Source organism: Rhizopus delemar, genomic scaffold, assembly GCF_000149305.1.
Source record: "Rhizopus delemar RA 99-880 supercont3.16 genomic scaffold, whole genome shotgun sequence".
Classification (NCBI taxonomy): domain Eukaryota; kingdom Fungi; phylum Mucoromycota; class Mucoromycetes; order Mucorales; family Rhizopodaceae; genus Rhizopus; species Rhizopus delemar.
Window position 1 is genome coordinate 212302 of NW_027137842.1, and position 24852 is coordinate 237153.

The 24852-nt window shown below is 36.3% G+C and overlaps 13 protein-coding genes across 13 annotated transcripts; 6 read left to right on the forward strand and 7 right to left on the reverse strand.

Moving 5' to 3' along the window:
- Positions 1-470: 470 nt before the first annotated feature.
- RO3G_15360 (uncharacterized protein) lies at positions 471-3836 on the reverse strand (the record flags this gene model as incomplete). Its single annotated transcript, XM_067669944.1, has 13 exons — positions 471-977; positions 1033-1297; positions 1354-1434; positions 1483-1556; positions 1739-1804; positions 1866-2113; positions 2175-2241; positions 2294-2341; positions 2489-2785; positions 2833-2948; positions 3145-3250; positions 3318-3418; positions 3539-3836. 13 exons carry the CDS (start codon positions 3834-3836, stop codon positions 471-473), a joined length of 2274 nt encoding a protein of 757 aa, XP_067526045.1.
- A 1076-nt stretch (positions 3837-4912) lies between these two features.
- On the forward strand, positions 4913-5988 carry RO3G_15361 (uncharacterized protein; the record flags this gene model as incomplete). Its single annotated transcript, XM_067669945.1, has 4 exons — positions 4913-5241; positions 5296-5615; positions 5670-5768; positions 5822-5988. 4 exons carry the CDS (start codon positions 4913-4915, stop codon positions 5986-5988), a joined length of 915 nt encoding a protein of 304 aa, XP_067526046.1.
- Positions 5989-6671: 683 nt separating this feature from the next.
- RO3G_15362 (uncharacterized protein) lies at positions 6672-7508 on the forward strand (the record flags this gene model as incomplete). The annotated part of the gene is made up of 5 exons (XM_067669946.1): positions 6672-6753; positions 6804-6971; positions 7022-7222; positions 7277-7416; positions 7476-7508. The coding sequence occupies 5 exons, from the start codon at positions 6672-6674 to the stop codon at positions 7506-7508; spliced, it is 624 nt and encodes a 207-aa protein (XP_067526047.1).
- Positions 7509-9219: 1711 nt separating this feature from the next.
- Positions 9220-11388, forward strand: RO3G_15363 (uncharacterized protein; the record flags this gene model as incomplete). Its single annotated transcript, XM_067669947.1, has 4 exons — positions 9220-9226; positions 9282-10064; positions 10128-11135; positions 11189-11388. The coding sequence occupies 4 exons, from the start codon at positions 9220-9222 to the stop codon at positions 11386-11388; spliced, it is 1998 nt and encodes a 665-aa protein (XP_067526048.1).
- A 117-nt stretch (positions 11389-11505) lies between these two features.
- Positions 11506-11806, reverse strand: RO3G_15364 (uncharacterized protein; the record flags this gene model as incomplete). Its single annotated transcript, XM_067669948.1, has 3 exons — positions 11506-11517; positions 11571-11693; positions 11753-11806. The coding sequence occupies 3 exons, from the start codon at positions 11804-11806 to the stop codon at positions 11506-11508; spliced, it is 189 nt and encodes a 62-aa protein (XP_067526049.1).
- Positions 11807-12706: 900 nt separating this feature from the next.
- RO3G_15365 (uncharacterized protein) lies at positions 12707-13007 on the reverse strand (the record flags this gene model as incomplete). The annotated part of the gene is made up of 2 exons (XM_067669949.1): positions 12707-12797; positions 12949-13007. 2 exons carry the CDS (start codon positions 13005-13007, stop codon positions 12707-12709), a joined length of 150 nt encoding a protein of 49 aa, XP_067526050.1.
- Positions 13008-13693: 686 nt separating this feature from the next.
- Positions 13694-14359, forward strand: RO3G_15366 (60S ribosomal protein uL23; the record flags this gene model as incomplete). The annotated part of the gene is made up of 2 exons (XM_067669950.1): positions 13694-13706; positions 13938-14359. The coding sequence occupies 2 exons, from the start codon at positions 13694-13696 to the stop codon at positions 14357-14359; spliced, it is 435 nt and encodes a 144-aa protein (XP_067526051.1).
- Positions 14360-14580: 221 nt separating this feature from the next.
- On the reverse strand, positions 14581-15072 carry RO3G_15367 (40S ribosomal protein eS12; the record flags this gene model as incomplete). Its single annotated transcript, XM_067669951.1, has 2 exons — positions 14581-14845; positions 14906-15072. The coding sequence occupies 2 exons, from the start codon at positions 15070-15072 to the stop codon at positions 14581-14583; spliced, it is 432 nt and encodes a 143-aa protein (XP_067526052.1).
- A 995-nt stretch (positions 15073-16067) lies between these two features.
- Positions 16068-16685, forward strand: RO3G_15368 (uncharacterized protein; the record flags this gene model as incomplete). The annotated part of the gene is made up of 2 exons (XM_067669952.1): positions 16068-16101; positions 16225-16685. 2 exons carry the CDS (start codon positions 16068-16070, stop codon positions 16683-16685), a joined length of 495 nt encoding a protein of 164 aa, XP_067526053.1.
- A 1347-nt stretch (positions 16686-18032) lies between these two features.
- On the reverse strand, positions 18033-18381 carry RO3G_15369 (uncharacterized protein; the record flags this gene model as incomplete). The annotated part of the gene is made up of 2 exons (XM_067669953.1): positions 18033-18247; positions 18300-18381. 2 exons carry the CDS (start codon positions 18379-18381, stop codon positions 18033-18035), a joined length of 297 nt encoding a protein of 98 aa, XP_067526054.1.
- A 768-nt stretch (positions 18382-19149) lies between these two features.
- On the reverse strand, positions 19150-20077 carry RO3G_15370 (uncharacterized protein; the record flags this gene model as incomplete). Its single annotated transcript, XM_067669954.1, has 2 exons — positions 19150-19895; positions 19966-20077. The coding sequence occupies 2 exons, from the start codon at positions 20075-20077 to the stop codon at positions 19150-19152; spliced, it is 858 nt and encodes a 285-aa protein (XP_067526055.1).
- Positions 20078-21959: 1882 nt separating this feature from the next.
- On the forward strand, positions 21960-22997 carry RO3G_15371 (uncharacterized protein; the record flags this gene model as incomplete). The annotated part of the gene is made up of 2 exons (XM_067669955.1): positions 21960-22716; positions 22867-22997. The coding sequence occupies 2 exons, from the start codon at positions 21960-21962 to the stop codon at positions 22995-22997; spliced, it is 888 nt and encodes a 295-aa protein (XP_067526056.1).
- A 301-nt stretch (positions 22998-23298) lies between these two features.
- On the reverse strand, positions 23299-23629 carry RO3G_15372 (uncharacterized protein; the record flags this gene model as incomplete). Its single annotated transcript, XM_067669956.1, has 2 exons — positions 23299-23556; positions 23627-23629. 2 exons carry the CDS (start codon positions 23627-23629, stop codon positions 23299-23301), a joined length of 261 nt encoding a protein of 86 aa, XP_067526057.1.
- Positions 23630-24852: the final 1223 nt, after the last annotated feature.

Genomic DNA, 24852 nt, shown 5'->3' on the forward strand with positions numbered 1-24852 from the left:
GGCATTGATATATCTGTATACATAATCGCGCTCCAACAGAATCAATGGATACAACGGTCTTGACAACGTCCACTGATCCGCCTTATCATCAAACAAGAGTATTTGCAGTAGGGAGGTTAAAAGAGCAGGCAAGACATGTCTGAATTGTGCTAGATAAGTTATCAGCCAGTGCTGCTGAGAGGATCTCCTGCGTTGTTGTTGTCTAGTAAGCCTTTCAGTTTCCCCGATAACATAGCAGCAAATGTGATTGATAGCAGAGCAGGCATGAGAAAAGACAACCTGATCCATAGATTCAATACCTTGTTCACAAGCCTGTATCAGGTGTAAAAATATTTCGGGAGAAACATGAGGCATAGCCATGAGTTGCTGTTCTTTGACAAATTCGTCCAGCATGTAAAAAAAGGATTGTGATAGTTTTGGGAAGCTCTATAAAGAAAGACATGAATCAAGACATTTGTTTTCCTTTTTCTTCATTTTCTTCTTACGAATAGGTCATTCAGCGGAATACTTTGAACAAGTTGAAGTGTAGCTTCAAAAGCTTCATTGGCTGCCTTATCTTGATATAACCAAAGTATACCAAAATTGATATATTTACCTCCAAGACACTTTGATAAGATGTTAAAGCACAGACTGATACCTTTATACTTGTAATCATAAGCCTGATCCGCTGATGGTTCGGGTTGCTTTGACAATTGCTGATTGTAAGAGCAAATAATATGGCTTGCATCCTTAAATATCAGAATTCCATTGGGCGAGGATATATCAAATCCCAATCTTTGGTTTTTGTTACTAGCGTACTCTAAATAGAATGTCAACAAAGTATTTACTATGGGATCTGGAGACCAAGCTTCTACAGCATGCAGCAGCAAAGATGAGTGATGATTATAGAACCAGTCAAAGAAGAAAAGAAAGTGACGACGACTTTGAATGGAAGAGATGAAACCATGTAAGTCAATGAATATATCTCGAATAGCTCTCTATTATATAAGACGGTAAGTATCAAACAGAAGATAAAATGAATCATATATTTACTCTGGTTTTTTCTTGTCTGAATGCTTCAATGGTATCTAAGGGACCTAATGCTTGAATGCGCATATCAAAAGGTTTCATAAATTCATAAAATATTCGCTCAGTAGCATTGTCATCAGCGAATAATAGCTTGCATAATATCTGAAAATAAAGTGTTCTGTTTTCCCTTTGCTTCTCATGTTGAAAAAATGCAATCTCGCTTGCAATGTGATTTTGAAAAATCAGATTAGTTGTTTCAATTTTACGAAGGTTTTTGGAAGCACCATATCTATAATTTTTCTTTTGTTAAAGCTGAATACATTTATGGATATTTTTAATGTTTACCCAGTATTAAGATCATTAAAGAGTTCTAATGTTCTTCTGATAACAAGCTCATTATCTGCCCAGAATTGCATATTAGATACGCTTTGAAAGTGTTAGTATATGTTTCTAAGTTTCAAGTGATGTAATTACATTTTGCGCATAATGACATCCAACATTGTAACCTGGTCACTTATTCCAAATACTTTGGACAAGTTTGAGTAAATCTAATAAAGCAGTTAATTTTTAATATATTTACATTTTGCGCAAGCTAAATTACATCTCTTCCATTTGATTCACTCATGTATGACTTTTTAAACTGCTGAAAAAAGTAAATGAATGCCAAGTCCAGCTTTTCATTCATAAAAGTGTTCCCATGTTGATTCTGTAGTAACTGCTGTACATTTACTAGCTGCAATACTCGAGTTGTAATCTCACTATCCATTTTATCAACATTATCCGACGTCATGAATGCCTATGGACATAAATAAAGTCTTAAATTCAACACCTCCCTCTAGAAAAATGTATATATTTACTGCTCGGTTGCCTACAAATGCAGCCATGATATAAATAAGCCAAGCAAATTTGGTTTCAATAATTTCAAGCATTTCTCTAAACCCTTCAGGGTTTGCAACACTTATGGAGTTTACTAGCTCTTGGTATTGAACGGTGATCGGATCAAATACCTGAGTGATAACCATACCAGAGTCTCGATATTTTTTGTGCGCTATTTGGCCTAAATAGTTTAATGATTCTATCAATGCGTCTTCATTTTCAAGAGGATCTAAAAGTATCGTTACAAAAGTTAATAAAAACAAGATAAATAAAAGATTAAAGCAAATTACCATCTAGTCCTTCTTCTATATACACAGGTACTGATTCAATGGTTGCAGAGACGTAAGCTTGAACCACCTTTCCAATAAAAAGGTTAATAAAAAACAAACGATATTCCTTGTCTTCCAACCTCGACTGTGATAGTTGACAGCTTTTCGATCGCCTCTTCACCCAATTGCTGATAATAAGTCATACTTTGTACAAGTCTAGACCAAAAGCTGAGTATATAGGTTGAGGTGTTTGGCACAGATTTCCATGATTGAAACGCTTTGAAAGAAAAATCAGCTATCAAAACAATCCAATCAAGGTACCCAGGTGTTTGTACCATCTCGTTCAAAGGCACTGTGGCTCTAAATCGCGACAGGAATCGACAAAATCCATTGTAAGTATCACTGTTGTCCAACCCATGAGAGCTCAAAATGATATCACGAATACCTTGCATGATGGATGTAATAAATTGGGTTCTGTAAGGCTCATTGAATAGCGCAATACGAACAGAGGCGATTTGTACCAGACAGTCCATCACTTTAGACGCGAGAGAAGGCTCAAATTCGTTATAAGCTTTAAAAAAGGTCGATAAAAAGTCTTCTTTTGTTAATAAAGGTCTCCAAGTTGTAGGTACCTAAGTAAACTGAGTATTGATTTTTTAAGGCAAGGTGCATACGCTACCTGAATGGTGCCAACATCTTCTCCGGATTCATCAGGACTTGTACCACTAAAATCATATGAAAAGCACCTTACAATTAAATTGAGGGTTACTTCCTTTAAACGCTGTTCCTGATCAACTAAATAAAAAAGATAAGTTGTATAACAAAGGAAATCATGCTATGGCATTACTGTGACTGTAAGCAATTCCATGTTGAACAATTTCTTCGAGCGTTTTAAATGCAGTCTCACAAACGTCAAATAACTGTGTATCACGAAATTCGCCCGCTTTCAAAGATTTTAACATTTTTTTTTAATTAAACAAAGTCAACTTACCTGCTTTTCTATATTTTGATGAATTTCTTGTAAAACTAGGAGGATTCATGTCTTGTACAAGCACTGATAATATCTGTAAGCCAATAATACGATGATCTACTGAGGCCTATTATTTTATATAAAAGGATTAGTGATGACATTGTCGGCGTATACGATACAATGATAATATTTACTTGAATGAACTGGGAAATGTCTTTATAAACGTCCTTATATTTCTCCACCTCAAACCATCCAATCAATGTCATGATAGCTAATAAACTTGCTAATTGAGATACTACAAAAGGTATCAAGTCTGGATGCATGAATGCATATTCCAGCAGAAAAGTTCCTATTGTCATCATATATCAATTATGCATATATTCATTCATTTTTTTCTTTTTTCTTTTTTACTTACGAAGTTGTATTTTTGCTTCTGTACTAAAAGTAGTCAATTGATCCTGTACTAGCTGTTTCAGTCTAGAAAAGCAAAATGTTTGAACATAGGGGCTCGGAGAACTTTCTAATAAAACCCGAAGAGCAGAAGCTGTTTCTGTAGGTGTAGCAATGTCATTTGTTGCAGTGGAATTAGAAAAGGTAGGGAATGATTGTTCCAATATCTTTTGAGCTTCGACACTGTCCTGTAGTGTCTTTGGGTTATAAAGTTGCTCACATAACGATATATAGTAAACTGTTCTCTCGTCTTGTTGTGACATGGAAGAGTTTTTCTTTTTTGAAGAAAAAAAAGTAAAAAAAAAAAAGTAGAAAAAAAAAAAAAAAAAAAAAAAAAAAAAAGCGCTTATTTCTAATCCGACGTTTTTATTTTATCAGTTAGTGTTTTCTAAGAAAGATAGCTGTATATGGATATAGTTGACTTAATGCAATCTTTAATCTCAAGTTTATTCAAACCAACTCAACGTTTAAAAAGAAAGGATCTCTCTTTTAATGAGATCCTTTGGCATAAAGTATGGTCTAAAGAGAGGTTAATATACTGAATTACTTAAAATGTCGTGTTTCAACAATCAAACCAAGAAACCTTGAAGTTTTCTTGAGCTTATAGCATACTTTAACTATTATGACATGAAAACGACAAGTGCAGTACAGATGTTTACAAAAGATTATTTTTCAAGAACAGAAATCGCCTCTTTTTTTTTTATTTTTTTTTAAAAAAAAAGAAAGAGCATGCATAATTACTTTGCGTTTGATACTTTAGATGTCTCAGAACTAAACAAGTTGGTGTTTTCAGACACACAAGATAAAATGAATGAGGAACTTGAATCGTTTGCTGAGCAATTTGAGAATGGCTCCGTCTCTGCTGAATCGCTTGCGAAAACATATGCCGCCTTAACTAGTTGCCACTCAAAAATATCCAAACACAAAAATATTACCATAGATCAAGAACTTACGCAATCTTTACTAAATACACAAGAACTACTCGATCAAGCATTGTCTAGATTTGATATCAAAAGATCCAATAACGATATACAGGAAAAGCAAAATGCATACCTCAATGAAAAGCAGAAAAGAAAAAAGATGATGTTGGATGAGCTGAGAAAAGAGTCTGATCGATTAGATGAATATTATGCAAATAAAACAAGAGAATCTATATACAAGAATCTTGTAGGTACTCAATGGATGTAATAAAGGGTGTTTATTCTATTTGAATATTTTGGCATATGATTGGTGGATCTCGGTTAAATAACTAGCAAATGATTAGTAATTAGAAATTGTATAAGCGTAAACGCGTGTACTTTTATTGTGTTTTATCTCTTTTTATTTTTTTCACTTAAAAATGAGTAGTTCTAATGTCTTTGAAGCTGCAGCATCTGGCGATTTAGACTATTTAAAAAGTAATGTCAAGAATCTCAATGACAAGAACGAACGCGGTTGGACACCTCTTCATTTTGCTGCCCGTTTTGGACAATTAGAGACTGTCGAGTTTTTAAAAAAAAACAAAGTAAATTTAAGTGAAGTAAATTCAGAAGGAAAGACAGCACATCAGCTTGCGACGCTTTGGGGAAACGAAGAGATTGCAAAACTCTTGCAAGAAGAATCAGCACCTACTGCGAACCCTTTTTCTAATAATCACACAGCAGTCTTTGCAGGTAGCCCCTTAAACAGGTAAAAAGCATATTATAACCCTTCTTTTGACGAGATTGATATGTATCCATGCAGGTACGGGTGGGCACGAACAGATCAAGAATTTCTTTCAAAATTAGCCAAATCACCAAAATCTAAATATGTTGTATTATCTGGTCAACAGGCTTTATATGATCAATCAGGGTCAATTCATTATGTTGATTATGAAAAGGTTGCTTCTATTGTAGATAAAGTTTATACAAACGATGGCTTTAATAAAAACAACAGTGAAATTATCCTTGTATTTTTGGGTATCGATGAAAGTCAAGGGAAAGGTGAAGACGGTGTGGCCTTTTGGGCTTTAGATTTAACCCCCAAAGGATTATTTGAGAATGAACTTCAAAAGCTAATTAAAGGTAATATGAGGTTAAAGAGAAGAAGAATATGGGAGGCGCTGATTATAAAAATAGAATTTGAATCCGGAACATTGGCGTTTTGTTCTACTCTTCCGCGTGCTTTTACTATGGAGAAGTCTGAAAGCGCCATACTTGCACAAGCAGCTGCGATGAGTAAAGACAGGTTTTGAGTCATGATGGCATTGTTTAATATCCTAAATTTATAGTTGATTGGAATGCTCGTAACATGTTTTGTTCAGCCTGTGGTAAAAGAACTATAATGGTTGAGGGTGGCCACAAGCGGACATGCGCCCCATCTGAGGAAGCACCGAAATGTATCAGCCACACTGGAGTGCAGAATTTTACTTATCCTAGAACAGGCAAGTGTGTCTAAATATGATTCCACTTTTAGTAAAACTAACATTAAAAAGATGCCGTTGTTATTACGTGTATTATCCATCCAAATGGTGACAAGATTTTATTGGGACGTCAAAAGAGATGGCCTAAAAAGATGTATTCTTGCATAGCAGGTACAAGTGAAAAAGGAGGACAAAGTAAAAATGGAAACTTACACAAAAAAATAGGCTTTCTAGAAGCAGCAGAAAGCTTAGAAGAAGCAATACGGCGAGAAGCATATGAAGAGACAGGTATCATTGTGAACCGAGTTGCTTATCACAGTAGTCAACCATGGGTATAAAATATAGGATGATTAAATATACACAGACATTAAATATAATTTATTTTTAGCCATTTCCTAACTCACTGATGCTTGGGTTCCATGCGGAGGCGGTGTCTACTGACATCTCTTTTGCGGATGATGAACTTGAGTCAGCCCGCTGGTTTACTCGATCTGAAGTGATGGCAGCAGCCAAAGGGAATGAAAATGCCACATTTAGCCTGCCATCTAAGGGCTCACTTGCTTATACACTTGTCAATTCGTGGCTAAATGATAAAAAGTGGCAAAATAAACTTTAAGCGGAAATTCAAATAGAAATGAATAAATATATTTTTGATCACTTCATAAACACAAACGTAACACCTTTTCTTTTCCTCTTCTTTTTTATATTAAACTTTTAAATGTCTTATCAACAGCCTCCTCCAGGTAACCAAAATACAGCCAACTATGGACAAAACTATGCTCAGCAAGGAGGAGCTTATGGTAGATAATGTAGAGTGATATCATATAAGCATTCTTATATTTATTAATAGCACCACCTGGTAATGCTGACCAACAGTTATTTACGTGGTTTAAAGCAGTCGACAAGGATGGTTCAGGACATATTTCAGCTGATGAGCTTCAGCATGCTTTAATTAATGGGGATTGGAGCCCATTCAATATTGAAACTGTTAGACTTATGGTGAATATGTTTGATGCAGGTAATAATACTTATTATTCAGCAACAAAGATGGACTTAAGTTATTAATAGACAATAGCGGAACAATCGCTTTTAATGAGTTTACTGCTTTATGGAGATATATCGATGACTGGAAACGATGCTTTCAAGCATTTGATGTGGATCGCTCTGGAAGCATTAATGAATCTGAAATGGGAAATGCTTTAAGAAACTTTGGATTCAATGTCTCACCAAAATTCATTCATACTTTAATTCAAAAGTTTGATCGTTACGGTAAACTTTCTTTTTATCATATTCGGTTGTAGTTATTTATTCGTTATCTGATAGCCACTGTCAATAAGACAGGAAAAGGAGATGTCACTTTTGATAACTTTGTTCAAGCATGCGTTACTGTAAAGACATTAACCGATTCATTTAAGCAGTTTGATGATAACAGTGATGGTTGGGTACAAATTAATTATGAGCAGGTAAACATTAGCAGTGGTTTTTCTAGGGCTTTTTCTTTTGGAGCTAAAATCTTTTGTAGTTCTTGGACCTTGTTGTTCGCCAGCGTGCATAAAAGCAAAATAAAGTAAAATAGTGCACTCACACATCTTTATTTCATAAATTACAATTAAAAACAGTAAATTATTTCCCTACCTTATGCTCATTCAATCTGCTTAAATATTGGTATCAAAGAAAGGGTTGTATTATTTGCTTAATTGATTTCTGTACGCCTCTATATTTTCGTACAATGTTCAGAAAATGCCCTATTTTTAAGAAAAGTTACATTAGACGATATGCTCTGTAATAAGGAGAAAGCTACAAATGGCAGATGGTGTAGAGAAAGCGGATTCACTCATCAAGCATTTACTCTTATAAGGTTATCAAAAGGCCTTGTATTAAAGAAAAACCGGAATATTAAACTTAATTATGGCTTTATATTAACAATCAATACTACTATTATTCTTTATTAAATGCACTCTCTACTGTTCCCTTTTATATCTAACAAAGAGACACATCTATTTGTTAAAGTGGACACCCCTTAAATAGAAGAGTAAAACAGCTACACTCACCTTGACATACAAGAGACGTTACAGGAAACATCTCATCCGTACACCATATATCCACATATAACACACCAATAGTAGTATCCATAAAGTAAAAAGTAATCAAGCTATCCAGACTATTTGTTGTATATTCAATGTATTTCTGAGGTGTATAAAAATGTTGCCAATTTAAATGTTTTATTGTCGTACAGTTTTAAAAACTTGTCGTCATCCTGTACGTTTTATTTTAAGTGTTTGTGCACTCGAGTTTTATTCATTTATTTCTTTTTTAATTATGCTGTAACAAGAAAAAAAATTACGTTTTAGAAGAGAAATAGCTTTCAGGAGAGTGTGTGCGTTTACTAATCCTTTTATAATGAAAAGCAATGGCTACTTGGAAAGAAAAAAGAGAAAAAAGGGGAAGTAAAAAAAAAATGTCAGTTCATTGTTGTGCATAAAAACATGAAGAATCACCAAAAATGGGTTTTTGTTGATGACAGAAAAAATAGGAAAAAAATATATTTTTTGCTTTTTTTTTTTTTTTTTTTTTTTTTTTCATTTAAAATTATGGAAGTCGTACAAGTTCAACCAAGGGATTCATTTTTATATAATATCTACGTGCCTACAAAAGGAACAGTAATAAGATGGTCTTTTACTACTAAACGTAACAATATATCATTCGGTCTCTTTCGAAGAAAAGAAAAGGAACCACTTCCAAACTCTTCTGACATCATATTTCGTGCACAACATCAACCATTACAAAAAAGACAAATGTCAGTAGCCTCCATTGAGACAAGCCATGCAGGTAATGATTACTAACAAAGAGAAAGAAACAAGTATTAATAGAAGAGGGATAGATGTTATATCAATTGATGACGATATCGAAGCAACTTATGTCAACCACAATAACCATACCAATAGACCACGTTCAAAATCAGTAGCAACGACGAAATTAAAGGAGAGTGGTTTAGAAGAGATTATTCCCATACAACATACTCAATCATGTGACCATAAAATTCAAGGAACTTACAGCGTAGAAGACCCCGGGAACTATGTATTAGTCTTTGGTAATTAATATGCTATATTTATACAATGCAATAACAATGACTATTATCAGATAATACCTTCTCAAGAAATACACCCAAGATATTAACCTATAGTGTTGCTTTGGGTAATGCGGAAGATGTAAAAGAATCTGAAAATGAAGCATCAGGCTGGTTATTAAAAAAAAAGAGAAAAAGGATGCAAGGTATACATGCACTGCAATAGACATATAACATTGTTTGACTTAACAACCATAAAAGGATGGGCCAAACGTTGGTTTAGTCTTTCTCCTACAGGTGTGTTATCTTATTCTACTTCTCCTGGAAGTGTCATTCGAGGTTCTATTCAAATCATAGTATCAACCATCTCTTATAACCCAAAGCTAAGACAAATACACATTGATTCTGGTACCATGATCTATCATCTAAAGACATTGACCGAAGAAGATTTCAATTCTTGGTCAGAGGCATTAAAAGATAGAAACCATACCCAAGAACAATTTCTCGAACAAAACATCCCCTCCATTCAAAGCAGCATCAGTCTCAGCAATTCAAAACGCGTCTCTTCTCGTAACCTTAGTGTCTATAACAGTCAAAGCGATCGACTATTGAAGGCTGAAATAGAGAAAGGCATAGACATTTCAACAAACCATCAACAAAATATCAATCAATTGATTCAGGCACTAGATGACATCAAAAATTGTTTACCTTCAACGGATATTCTCGAAAAACAAAAGGCTGCGATACTTGCCAGTGCTCAGGAACAAGCTGTACAATGGCTCAATGTACAGAATTGCCTTTTAAAGAATAGGCGATCGGGTTCTGTATCACCTGTGGTTACATCGAGTACTCCTCAAGAGGGCACCATCATGGAGCAAGATGAGCACACTCTTCAAAGATCACCCAGCTTTTATTCTCAAATCTCAGGTTATTCTGAACAATTCTTTGATGCGGAAGATATTGAATTAAGTGAAGATGAGGATGATTTTATACTAGATCATACTTCAAGTATTGATTATGGAGGAAGTAGCGAAGAAGAAACTGGTAATAAGAAGACTATCATTGATTACTTTAAATCGTAATTGACCTGCTTTTTCTTAAATATAGATAGTCGGGATAATTCCAGTACTGAACGCTTGGATTTACAAGAAATGAATAACAATGTCAGTCGACGTGCTCGTTTACCTTGTCCTGCAGTAGCTGACGCTGGATCAGCCTTATCCATCATTAGAAAAAATGTTGGCAAAGACTTGTCAACGATCGCCATGCCAGTTAGTATGAACGAGCCTCTCAACATGCTGCAAAAAGCATGTGAAGAACTAGAATACTGCGAATTGTTAGAAAAGGCATCTACGTTATCTGATTCCATTGAGCGTCTAATGTACGTCACTGTCTTTCTCATCTCAACCTATGCCTCTACTCAACATCGCATCGGTAGAAAGCCATTCAATCCGATGATGACCGAGACTTATGAAAATATTCGTCCTGATAAGGGTTTTCGCTTCATTTCAGAAAAGGTATCACATAATCCACTCACCATTGCTGCTCATGCAGAGGCCAAAGGATTCAAGTATTGGCAATCGACAGAGATCAAGAGTAAATTCTGGGGTAAATCCATGGAATTCATGACTGAGGGCACATTCCACGTCAGTTTGTCAGGTCACAATGATCATTTTACCTTTTTCAAACCATCGAGTTGGATGAAGAATATGATCGCAGGTGAGAAATACTTGGAACATTCGGGTGAGTGCAAGGTGATCAATCAATCAACGGGAGAGTATGCTACTGTGACTTTTAAAGAGGGCACTGGTGGTGGATTGTTTGGTGCACCCACAAAACGGAACGATGTGGTTGCTGTTTTTTATGATGCACAAGGAACAAAGCGACGTCGTGTGGTGGGTAAATGGAGTGAGTCTTTAGTAGAGGAAGTAGGCTTGGATAAAAGTAAGCTCTCTGTTCTTTGGACCGCTCGTCCTCCTGGAGTATCTGATCATACAAAATATTATGGTTTTACTAAATTTGCTACTGAATTAAATGAGATTACTGAATTGGAAAAAGGAAAATTACCTATTACAGATACCCGTCTTCGTCCTGATCAGCGATTTTATGAACAAGGTAAAAAAAAGAATTTTGAAGGAAATTGTTCTTATTGTACCATTTTCTAATAGGCGAAGTGGATAAGGCAGATCAAGAAAAACTCAGAATTGAGCAACGTCAAAGAGAAAAACGTAAAGAGTTTGAAGCTGCAGGTTATGAATGGAAACCTCGATGGTTTACTCGTGAAGGTGAAGAATGGGTTTATACAGGTCAATATTGGCATGCACGCGAAACAGGGCAATGGCCAAAAGATATGTTTCCTCTCTGGTAGATAAACTTTGAATTCATGTCAAAGCACTAAAAAAAGAAAAAGTATATAAAAAAAAAAACAAAATAAGTTCTATTTTATAATCAACAACAATAAACATAAGCTGGTTTAATATATAATTTATTTCTTTCCCTATTTAAAAAGACGTCAGATTACTACCATACTACTTATATATAAATGCTTACACGAGCCATGTTAACAGCACCATAGAGAGCACCAACTAAACCAACGCCGAGAACAGCAGCGGTGGAGTAGACAAAGACCTTATCTCTGGGACCACGGAGGAACAAAAGTGTGTTAGAAGGAGCCTAAGGTAAAAATTCAATTAATAACAAATTTCATTTTTTCATTTATTTTTCAATCTTACTTGGAAGTATCTTTGGTTAGCAAGGACGTTGTTGGGTCTGTTGACAAGAGACATTTTCTATGTTGTTTTTGTAATGAAGAAAAGAAAAAAAAAAAAACAAAAATATGGCAGAGGAAAGAAAAAACTACCAGGCTGATCTGATTTTGAATTTATTATGATGACGTAATTGGTATTACTTTGTCCGAAATAAACGCGAAAATAATAGTACAACCATATTGATTACTTTGTATGTTGATTTAGATAAAGAAAAAAACGCATATGTTTGTGATACTTTTTTCTATTTAAATCAAATATACAACCTGTAATTGTAACAATGATAATGAAGAGGTAGTAGTTAATATTCAACTCTGAGAAAGATGTGACTACAACTAACGCCTTTTTTTTCCGTATGCAATCTCATTAAACCCAATGGCATTTTCGAGCATTGTATGCAGAGTTTTTTCTTCTTTTTCTGCCGTATCCATGCAACTAACATCTCCAGTCAACACGAATTGCGTTTTGGATAAATCATAATATATGCTGTTCACAGCTATCCATGTCCAGCAATTAACAGCTCTGTTTTTTTTTCTTTCTAAATAAGTCTGCATAAGTTGAATATGTTGATTTCCTAAATAACTCTCTTTTCCATATTGCAAAAAAAAAAAAAAAAAATGAAAATAGAAACTCAATACTCAAAAGTATCATCAACAAGCCATAGTCACTAACTCCTTGAATATTATCAGAATTGCCAAAACAAAATAGGATCTCTCTTTAAAAAAGCTTTAGATTATTTATAAACTTCCAATAGAATCAATACCAGTCGACACTACGATCATCAAAGGAAAGAATGAGCATTATGGTGCCATAATCAATGGCTTTAGTATAATCCATCGGAATACAATGCAGAAAATATCGCTCCATTTTTTGTCACAAATAATCAACTTTATTCAAAACATTTAAATGCTGTTCGGCCAGCTATCGCATCAATTTTTGGAGTAGTACGTGATATTTAGAAAGTCCAGGTTGTAAATTAAATTTGGATTTTCTAGCTTTAAGATAATATCCACTAATAATTTTATTGTTAATAACAAATAGTAAAAATAGCTTTATCACAAAATCTAAAAGTATAAGTGAAATGAAGTTGTTTTGCCATAATCCACGCCATTGTTGCATGCTGTTAGACAAAGGTCTATCCATTTTGACTGAAAATTAGTTACCAAAGTGATTTTTGTGCATATATTTGATGACTTTTTGGGGTATCAGAGTCTCTTAGCATTTTACATAAATACTCAGTACATATGCGGCCATAGACCTTCGATTGATATAATGCTGTTTCCAAACTTTCTGATTTTAGCTTTGTTTTTGCATATTTTTCATGATCAATCTATAGGCAAGGTCGCCTATAAAGCCATTGTGCATAAAACTTGTTTGAAAGCGATTGACTAGCTTTGATGAGTATCAATATTCCTGCTACGCAAGATTTTAGTAAAATCTTTGCAAATCGTGTTTATCAGTGAAAGCTAATGTCAGCTTCTAATACTTGAAATTTATTTGAATTTCACAAGAGGACTAAGCAAGTTTGTTGGTATGATTTTGGAACATTAGTCTATAGACAAGAATGATTTTAAAAACTTATGTACTTGATTGTTTTGAATGAGGAAATGACAAGAGCCCCAATCATGCGAGTATAATGGGCTGTAATGTCTATTTACAGAGCTAAGTATATAAATAAACTACGGTTAAAATATGAATTGCATATCAGATGTAATCAAGGTCTAATGAGTATTGCAATTGGGGAGCCTATTGAGCTGAGAGTTGGAAAGCATTAGTTCGGCAAATTTCAGTCTCAGATTTACTCGGTCCGGACACCGTCTCGTCCTTTCTTGTTGCTTATACCAGCAAGCAAGATGCAAACCCTTAAGCCCTCCTTTCCAGAACCGTTGGTAGATCAATCTCTTAAAAATGGCCAATCAAGGTAATTATCATGCCATGATCATTGAGAATAGAAAGATGATGAAAGAGGGGTAGATAGATGGAATAAAGTAGATACAATGTCGGATTCATGATAAATGTCGATACATGTGGAATCGATGCCTAAAGTTGTGCATGTTTATTACAGTTGCTTAGGAAATCTTTCCCTCTCTTTCTACTTCCTTTTCAATCATTTGAAATGTGAAGCAACGTATTAAATCTTTTCTTTCTGTAGCTTCCACTAAGGCTCTTAACGCCAAGAAGTCCGCCCTCAAGGGTGTTCACAGCAAGTCTGTCCGCAAGGTTCGTACCACTACACACTTCCACCGTCCCAAGACCTTGGTCTTGAAGCGTGCTCCCAAGTATGCCCGTAAGTCTGTTGCCCACGCTCCCCGTATGGACCAATACCGTATTGTTCGTCAACCTCTCAACACCGAAACTGCCATGAAGAAGATTGAAGAACACAACACTTTGACTTTCCTCGTCGATGTTAAGGCCAACAAGCACCAAATCAAGGACGCTGTCAAGAGACTTTATGACGTTGAAGTTGCTACCGTCAACACTTTGATTACCACCTCTGGTAACAAGAAGGCCTTCGTTCGTTTGACTGCTGATGTCGACGCTCTTGATGTTGCCAACAAGATTGGTTTCATTTAAACTATCAAATATGTTTTATAGTTCAATTAAACGTTGTTTTTATACATTTTTATTTTCTTTTTTGTATGTATATATGTTATACGGGAATATTTTGAAAAAGCAATAGGATATCATTCAAATGGAAGAAACAGAACTATGTCGAAAGTTTTATTTTTTCTTATTGCGTCGACAGGACAACATTTAACAAAAAAGCTTTATTGTAAGATTGAATAGTAACAGCATTAACGAGACTTGAAATATTCCAAAAGAACATTCATGGCTTCAGACTCTTCACCAAAGTCAGTAACGGCAACAACAGAGCAACCAACAACTTTGCGGGCATTTCCTTCCCTATCAATTTTACATAAACCAACCCACTCACCGAGCTTCTTGGGGTCAGACACCTTGATAAGATTAATGTTGTGTTCAGCACAAAGTGCTTCAATCAGCTTCACGTACTCCTGTTCGGTGCAGGACTCGCACAGAACAGCCAGATGAGCCTGGCGTCTATTAAATACAAACAATATTCAATATCAGACGCGTCATTGGATTCTCATCTTATATTACCTGTCCAAAGCCTTGACAGCCTCCCTCAAGCCGCGAGCAAGACCATCGTGAACCAAGGCACGACGAAGAACCTCCTGGAGTGCGTCTTCGATAGACATAACAGCTCCACTAGTAGATTCAACAGTGACTTCAATTTCTTGGTTCTCAATAATCTGTTCTGCAGACATGGTTCTTCGGTTCTGTATTAGGCACTGTTACAGTAAAAAAAGAAAATATTTAATCATCCATCTAGCAAGCATAGCCCCTTGTCTAGCTTTCTTCTTTTATGAAGTTCATTGGCTTATGTATCTACCTTGACGTTTTTTTAAAAAAAAAGGGATGTTTAAAAAGCAACCATCTTCTTCAAACAAGCTTTCTATTTCGGTGATCACGGTGTTTAAACCTAAATAGAATGTGATTTGCTCGGTTTTTATCACAAAGTTATACGTTACCACAGTTGATGTATTAGATATACCATTGTAGTCTTAGAATAAATTGACTGTGATATATTATTTAAGGAAACCCACTGAACACAATAAAAGTTTTGGGGATACTGGAGAAACTGGATTTTTTTTTTTCTAAGCTCTATAAGCTTCGTAGCTCATTTTGGCTTAATTTTTGTTCCTCTAGTGCTTTTTCATTCAATTGGTATGTGATGTAAGAGTTGCCCCATATACTACGGTCTAAGTAAACACACATTTAAAAGCAATGGGTATTCTTATATATGTAATTCCTTAACTATATTTTCTTAATTTATATTGATGATAGCCATATATTACTGAGTCTTGTTCCCAAAAGCTTTACTTGCAATTAAAAATAAAAGTAAGCCAAAGTTGAAACAACCTACCATAGTATCAGCAATATACCTAGCATGAGTATTACCATATTTTATAAAAATATAATAAATCAAAGAATTTATACAACATCGGTTATTTCAAAAGCGCTATTGACATTTATAAGATTTGGGAGGGCTGATTTGTCTATGAGTGTCAACCATATAGATTTTTTGGGATGTCACAATATTAAAATAAAATGATCCCTTTACTCGGTATATATAAATCAACTTCCGATATACCTACGCCATCAAGCTATAGAGGATGATACACCACCATTACAGTTAGCACCACTCTTGAATTGCTTACTTTACGCGGATGATGTGGTTTTGATAGCCAACAGATAAACAATGGTTGACCTACTACGAAAATGCGAAGAACATAGTATACAAGTGGGATACCGGTGGAATCCTTCAAAATGTGTCATTTTGGATAACCAACCACAGACAGTAGAATATGCTATCTATGACCAAGTTCTACCGCAAGCGACAACTTTTACTTACCTAGGAATACCCTTCAAACCAGGCGGCCACCTTGATCCGGAGAAGCTTGTTCAAAGCAATATTTTCAAAGCCATGTCTACGATGAATGTCCTATCTTCTATTGGAGTAAACCCATCTGGATTCTCCAAGCTCCTATGCTCTCGATTTTATGCTCAAATAGTTCGGCCACAAATAGAATATGGCATAGCTATCAACTGCTTCAATCACTCTCAGCTGAAATCTTTAGAAGAGGCACAAGATAAATGCATATGTAAGATCTACGGTGCGTCTAGAAAAACATCCACCAAGGTGATGCTCCATTTGGCTAAGTTACCCACAATGAAAGAAAGAGTAGCTATTCTGCAAGCCCAATTCCTCTTTCGTTCATTATCTTTACCTGAGGACACACTGCTGTGTCGCTTAATACCACATATACAGTACACCAGAGGTCATCAATGGTATAAACTATCAAAAACTGCTCTGTGAAAATTGATGCCGCCGACAATAGCCGACTTAGATATCCGAGGCTTTAGAGCAATAAAAAAGAAATTCCTTCACTCTAACCTTGAAAAACAGATCCAAGGTAAGAACTCCAGACTACTATCCAGCTGTCGACCAACAATCACTCTCGACCCTATCTTGTGGCTACCAATGACTCATGAAGAAAGAAGTCGATGTATACGATGGCGCCTTGGTTGGTTACCAGGTGGTGCTCCCAAACCCTGCCCTCGACATCCCAACAACAACCTGTCAAGACGTCACGCCATCAGCTGCCTAAATATGCATCGCCGTCTCTGTATGCCTGAAGCAATAGCTGACCCTATATCTTTTCTTTTGAATATGCTTTCGACACGCACATTTGTCCCCTCTAGTATTGCTTTGTCCTGGAGTTGTCGATGGCCCGCTATATGTTCTATCCTCCATGAATTGGATCAACTACAATACTATACAACCATACCGTGCAAGACACCTCATGGCCAAAAACTAATTGAATGGCTGAGACAATTTAATTAACTTCGTATGTTTCTCTATGCACCCTACTTTCCTTACTCATTTTTTACCCTTGAACCCGAAGAGTTTTTTTTCTAAACACCAAACCTCCAAACGGATTGATCTGGTCCGGGCGGACACTTATTTGTTTTATTTTTTAGCGCTCAATTGGACCTTTAATAAAATATAACGTTTAAACAGATATAATTGGCGAAAGACAAGATTTAATTTGTCGGTTAATGCAAAAAACAAATTGTTGGTCAAATAATTTTAAGTGAATAAAACATAATGAGGAAAAGATGCTGCTAGGTTTAATTCATATAGCGTTTCGGTTCTCGTAACATTTCAGTTGATTTGTAGCTAGAATTAGTAGATATTTATTCAATGAAAAGCTTTAGAATGGAATTATTTTATAGCAATTTATAATTTGACGTTTGGAATGAAGACGAAAGCTATAAAGATCACTAAAACGAACGTCATTACATGCATCAACAATTCTAGAAGATAATGTCTCTTCTTTCATCAAGCGATGGCGCTTCATTTTTCCTTTCACTGAAGCCCAGAACTGTTCAATAGGGTTTAAAATTAGGCGAGCAAGGGAGGGGGGATACATTACTCTATAACCTCTAGCTTCAATTTTTCGAATCATCGGTATCGACTTATGGATCCTAACATTATCCATCACTAAATAACAACCCTTTAAAGATTCATACTCATCCATAATATCAAGGAGCTCATTAACAAACTTAATAAAATGAGCGACTGTTATACCTTTTGGAGCTGGTTTTACATCAACTGCACTGGTGTCATCCTTCTGAGTTCCTTCGTCGTCGTTGGTCTCAACTACACCTCGTTTCTTTCCACTGTTCCCTTTCTCTTCTTTTTGGCAACAGTGTCTAATTCAGGTTCGGGAGGGGGGAGGGGTTTCGAAACGACATGAAGCACTGCAGACGAATGGATGGCTCCGATAACCGTGTGAGAAGTTACTCTTGTTTTCGCAGTTTTAACCACAGCGCGAGTTCCAGCTGGTGATCTATCCCAGTTAATAACTCTTGGGGCTAGTTATTGTGTCAAGTACAATGTCTGGGTCTGTAATTTCTGTTAAGACACCTTCCATGGGATCATAAACTCTTTCGTCATGCTCATCGAAAAGGTTGTCCAATCCATCTTTGAAATAAAAAGTACTTGCCATTGTAGAGATCTCAAAAGTTTGAAAAAAAAAAAAAAAAAAAAAAAGAACAAGTATTTAGTTTAAATAGTACATATTAAGAAAATCTTTTTGAGAACGAGATATATACGTTTGAATTTTGATTTTGATTTATAAAAAATCAATGACCAATTTGAGCGCATGATGTCTAATATTGCATTGTTTTCGCCCTAGTCAGGTCAATAAAAAAATTGAATGGAAGCTAAAAACCCCTTTAGGGATCAAGGGTAAAAAAGATATGGGAGGAAGAATGAAGGAAACAAGTGAGTATTACTAGTGAGGGGAAGAGGGTAGCCAATCGAGGAATTTTTGTTCTGGTTGGAATGGCGGTGACGGTTGGTCCTTATCATGGAACAGGTAGTCAAGTTCATAGAGTATAGTACAGATGGCCGGCCATCGAGTAAACCATGGAGAGGCAGAGTGAGATGAACATGGTATTCTGTTTGGTAATTTGCTGAGAAGGAACGATAGGGGATCTTGGACTGTTTCTGGCATTTGTAAGCGATGATGCATATCGAGACATCTTATTGCATGTTGTTTTATGAGCACGAGATATATACGATTAAAGTGACTTATTTATAGAAAATAAAATAAAATAATTAAAACCCACATGAGCACATAATCACTTTTGTGACTGAATTGCCCGGGCTAGATCAAGGAATGTGTAAAGGGCTAAAAACCTTTTTGATAGGCAAAAAGGAAAAACGACAGAGAAGGGAAGAGGAGAAAGGAAAAGTATGATCGGATACTAGGTTAGGTCTTGCCGAACCAGTTCACCAACTTGGTTCCAAGAGAGGGAATTTCCGAAGGGATCTTGCCATGATGTAGGTAGTCGAGTTCGAATAGAATTTGGCAGATAGTAGGCCAGCAGACAGTCCAGGCCAAGGGAGTTGATGAGGGATGTTTGAGAGCACTGTTCTTGCGTTTGGTTGGTAATTTGTCCAAAAGGAAGGACAAGGGATCTGGTTCGGTGGAAGGCATTTGTAGTCGTTGGTGCATATGTAGGCACCGAATCGCATGAGAACGGATGAGCATGTCAGTTGGATGGTAAATACACGGCTTAGGTACACCGCCCGGTAACCAACCAAGACGCCAGCGTACGACTTGGCTACGTTCAACTGAAGTCATTGGTAACCAGAGGATAGGGTCAATAGTTGACTGTGAGCGGCAAGCAGACAGAAGCTTTGTGCGTGCACGCTGACAGTTTTGGTTAAACAAATCCTCGAGATATTTCCGACAGATGATTCTGAATGTTTGGCGATTGAGATGTTCTATGTCTTGGTTACAGTATAATCGCCATAGAGGAGAAGAAGTGAGTTTGTACCAGTGAGAATGGCTTGCAGAGGTTCGAAGATATGGTAGTAACCGAGAAAATAAAGTGTCATCAGGTAAATTCAGAGATCGAAGTATGAACTTGGCTTGTAGGATATGGACACGATTTTTCATTGAAGGTTGATTCACCAAATGGAGCATCACTTGAGTTGAAGAACGGGAGCCGCCTAAAGATTCGACGTAGACACTGGTTCTGACAAGATTCGATTGTTTGAAATTCGCGGTACTTCACCATACTGATGGCAAGGCCGTATTCAAATTGTGGACGCACAATTTGCGTAGAGAAACGAACAGAGAGAAGGCGATCAAAGTCGGCGGGATTAACTCCAATCATTGCCATTTCGTCCATTGTTTTCAGTGCTTTGTTGACGTTGCCTTGAATAAGTTCCTGAGTGTGGAGATAACCACCTGGACGGATAGGGATTCCTAGATATGGGAATGAGTTTTGTTTTGGAAGTATTGTGTTATACAAAGTGTATGACTGAGTATCTTCAGGAGGAGCCAAGATCGTACATTTAGCAGGGTTCCAACGGTATCCCAATTGGTAGCTGTGTTCCTCGCATTTTTGTAGAATAGCCGGAAGTTGAGCAGAAGAGGCTATGAGGACCACATCGTCAGCGTAAAGAAGGCAGTTGACAGATAGAACGAGATATATACAGTAGTTTGCGTTTAAAAATCAAGAAACTTTTTTGACCAATCAAAAAGTTTTAAACCCATTTAAGATTTTTTGTGTTTATTTAAAGCTTTATTTTCGTTTTTGTAGCTTTTTCTCTTTTTTCTTTGGACTGGATTTCTTAGGAATTGTTGTTAGTTGATAACCTCCTCCATCCTCCGGCGGTTGGTTAGGTGAGATGGGACGAAACAAACGACTAGGTTTGGGCTGACTCTTGCAACACCGTGAGCAAGTATTTCAACAAGCTTGTTTCCGCAGTTCAGCGGTGCCGTTTGGGTTCTGGGGATAGTACTGTGAAGCATGTGTTTTCAACAAATATTTGTTTCCACAGCTCTATCGGTACCGTACTTTTTTTTGGGATGATATAGTCTTCACCTTCTCGTGGTTCATCCTGTTATGTTTAAGCTATTTGTTTAACAACCAAGAAAGACTCTTTATTGAAATAAAATACATCTATTTTTAAAAATACTGCCTTCTTTATTTATTTATATATAGTTGTTTAATTTTATCTAAGGGTGTCCTTTTTTATTGATAGGAGTTGATGTAATCCTTCCCTTGACTGATCCTATTTCCTTTACACTTTGATTCCATTCACAAAAATTTAATTACCCAGTTTTTATCTTGACATTTTAAGGACTTAATTACGTTGCTTGACAATAGTTCTCTCCGTATGCCTTTATATTGTTGCTATTAGTATGTGAAAACAAACAAACAAGTATCCATGCACTCAAGGGAACACAGAACATAAAAGGCTAAATGAGTCACAGGCGTGTACAGCCCGGCTGATTGATATTGTTGGTTTGAAAAAGATAACAAAAGCACATATGCATGTATAACCACAAGGAGTGATACAGATCACGACTCCTGAAATTATCTCATGCCCTGAACCAGTAAAACTGCTTTTCAAATACTCTTTTGAAACAACCTTGGTATTACTGCCAATTAAGGGTAAATTAGCTACTGTGCCTAGTTTTTGGAACATTCTCATGGCGATGAACTTGACACACACCTTGTTTCCTTTTCTTATTTGTTAATCAAACTACACATTAAAAATATATCAAAAGAACTTTTATATAATATTTTAAGCAACTTAAATAGCGAGCATATTCAAGAATTATCATTAACAAATAAACTATTCCGTAAGCTTTGTCTCGATTTCCCTTATGTCAAACCCACAGTACTTCCAAGTAACTTTGATGATAAATGTAAAACATTCTATAAGATCGCTAGACGAGTCCAATTGGATCGTGATTTCTCCAACAGAGACTCTCTCTATTCAGCTTTTAGTCAATTTAGCAACTTCATTGATCTAGAAGTGCATGTAAACCTGACAAAAGCTAAAAAATCATGTTGATTCGTGAGAGCAATACTCTCAAAATTAAAAAGTTATTGGTCACTAATAGAGACTTGTTTGATTGGAATAAGCTAAAAGGTCGACGGGATACCATCAAGATTTGCCCGTTAATGGTAATTATTTTATTACAGTAGCTTATATTTTTTAAGGTTGACACTCTGTTCACTTGTTTAGAAAAAAGACTTGAATGCCATTAAAATCGATATGGACAACAATTCAGAGCACGCAGCAACAATCACGACGTTTAATGAACTTGTCCAGACTTCTGTAACAAAATACGAGAGTGGTGATGCTCTGGATAGTGATTTAAACGCTCTTGCTTTATACAACACGATCTTGATTCAGCCCGGTGATAACAACTATGGTATTGAAGCAAATGATTGGGATCGTTTCAAAGATTTTGTTCAAGGAGAATCAGCACCAACACCAACTCAATTGAACGTCGTCGAAAAGGATGTCCTCTTGTCATCAATCAGCGGAAAACCTTCGTTTAGACAGTTAGCAGCAATGGAGAAAAAATTGCTGGCATGTAACTCAAGCAAGGTCGATCAGATTCTTCAGATAATACAAAATATTCCAAGAATTGGTACAGATACCTCTGTCAAGGAAGAAGACGTGTTGATCAGCGAATTCGTTGAACCTCTTTTGATGGAACCTTTCTTGCGCACTATCCCACGTACAATTATTCATGGCAACGGACATCCTCTCTATGAATCTTATATCAGAAAAATTAAGATAGCCAACAAATGCGGGCTACCATTGAAGGGTATACGAGGCAGAGCCCCTGACCGTACTATTGAATTTCAGATATCAGAAAAGAAAACGTTTTCAGTGTTAGTTGCAGAAATTAAGATAAAAGAAAACTCTTGTAAGAATCCTGACTTTGTTAAACTAGCAACACTCATGAAAGATATTCTGGATTTTGCCGTGATGGAAGGTATTAGAAACTACTTCACAAGAGGTATATTGGTGGCAGGTTCTTCCTGCAAAATTTTCAAGTTACACATGCCAATCAAAAAAATGTATTGTATGACTGAAGTGGCATCGTTTCATCTACCTGATGGTATAAACGATATTCATTTCCATGAAAAAATACAAAAGACGATAATAGCGATGTCTCAGTGTCGATTGATGATTGATAGTTCGATACTTCTCTTGCAATCACCTGATATCTCTCCCTGTGAAAACATCACCGTTGATTCATATCCTTCACCTGCCCATCATAATACATACTACAATTAGTTAAGCTTCATACCATTTGTTCATCATTTTTCTCAATAAAGTTAATTATATGCATTCAGTTTCATTAGAAAAAAAGTTACCATAATAAATATAATATCCCTCCAAGTACAATATGGGATTAGTAAGTTTACAGTTCACTGTGTTTGATGATGAAGTTGTCAAGATCGTATAAAGGAAGTGAGGTGATTAATTGAAACTGATGCTTACAGTTGCTGTGTGTTCCGTATTTCTACTTTTTACACTGGAATATTTATTTAAAAAACTAACACTAATTATACAAATTTTAAGGATGATTCTTGGCCTACTCGATAATCTTGGTGACAACACCAGTGCCAACAGTCTTACCGCCTTCATGAATGGTGAAATGTTGACCGTCTTCAAGAGCAACATCATGAGTAAGTTCACATTGCATTTCAACGTTATCACCCGGCATGACGAACTTATCATCAGGATCTTCAGCACCTTCAGGATGAGTGAGACTGACAGTAACATTTGTGGTATGAACAAAAATTTGAGGACAATAGTTGTTAACAAAAGGAGTCCGATGACCACCTTCTTCCTTTGTCAAAATAGATTTGCGCTGGCGCCTTGGTTGGTTACCGGGCGGTGTACCTAAGCCGTGTATTTACCATCCAACTGACATGCTCATCCGTTCTCATGCGATTCGGTGCCTACATATGCACCAACGACTACAAATGCCTTCCACCGAACCAGATCCCTTGTCCTTCCTTTTGGACAAATTACCAACCAAACGCAAGAACAGTGCTCTCAAACATCCCTCATCAACTCCCTTGGCCTGGACTGTCTGCTGGCCTACTATCTGCCAAATTCTATTCGAACTCGACTACCTACATCATGGCAAGATCCCTTCGGAAATTCCCTCTCTTGGAACCAAGTTGGTGAACTGGTTCGGCAAGACCTAACCTAGTATCCGATCATACTTTTCCTTTCTCCTCTTCCCTTCTCTGTCGTTTTTCCTTTTTGCCTATCAAAAAGGTTTTTAGCCCTTTACACATTCCTTGATCTAGCCCGGGCAATTCAGTCACAAAAGTGATTATGTGCTCATGTGGGTTTTAATTATTTTATTTTATTTTCTATAAATAAGTCACTTTAATCGTATATATCTCGTGCTCATAAAACAACATGCAATAAGATGTCTCGATATGCATCATCGCTTACAAATGCCAGAAACAGTCCAAGATCCCCTATCGTTCCTTCTCAGCAAATTACCAAACAGAATACCATGTTCATCTCACTCTGCCTCTCCATGGTTTACTCGATGGCCGGCCATCTGTACTATACTCTATGAACTTGACTACCTGTTCCATGATAAGGACCAACCGTCACCGCCATTCCAACCAGAACAAAAATTCCTCGATTGGCTACCCTCTTCCCCTCACTAGTAATACTCACTTGTTTCCTTCATTCTTCCTCCCATATCTTTTTTACCCTTGATCCCTAAAGGGGTTTTTAGCTTCCATTCAATTTTTTTATTGACCTGACTAGGGCGAAAACAATGCAATATTAGACATCATGCGCTCAAATTGGTCATTGATTTTTTATAAATCAAAATCAAAATTCAAACGTATATATCTCGTTCTCAAAAAGATTTTCTTAATATGTACTATTTAAACTAAATACTTGTTCTTTTTTTTTTTTTTTTTTTTTTTCAAACTTTTGAGATCTCTACAATGGCAAGTACTTTTTATTTCAAAGATGGATTGGACAACCTTTTCGATGAGCATGACGAAAGAGTTTATGATCCCATGGAAGGTGTCTTAACAGAAATTACAGACCCAGACATTGTACTTGACACAATAACTAGCCCCAAGAGTTATTAACTGGGATAGATCAC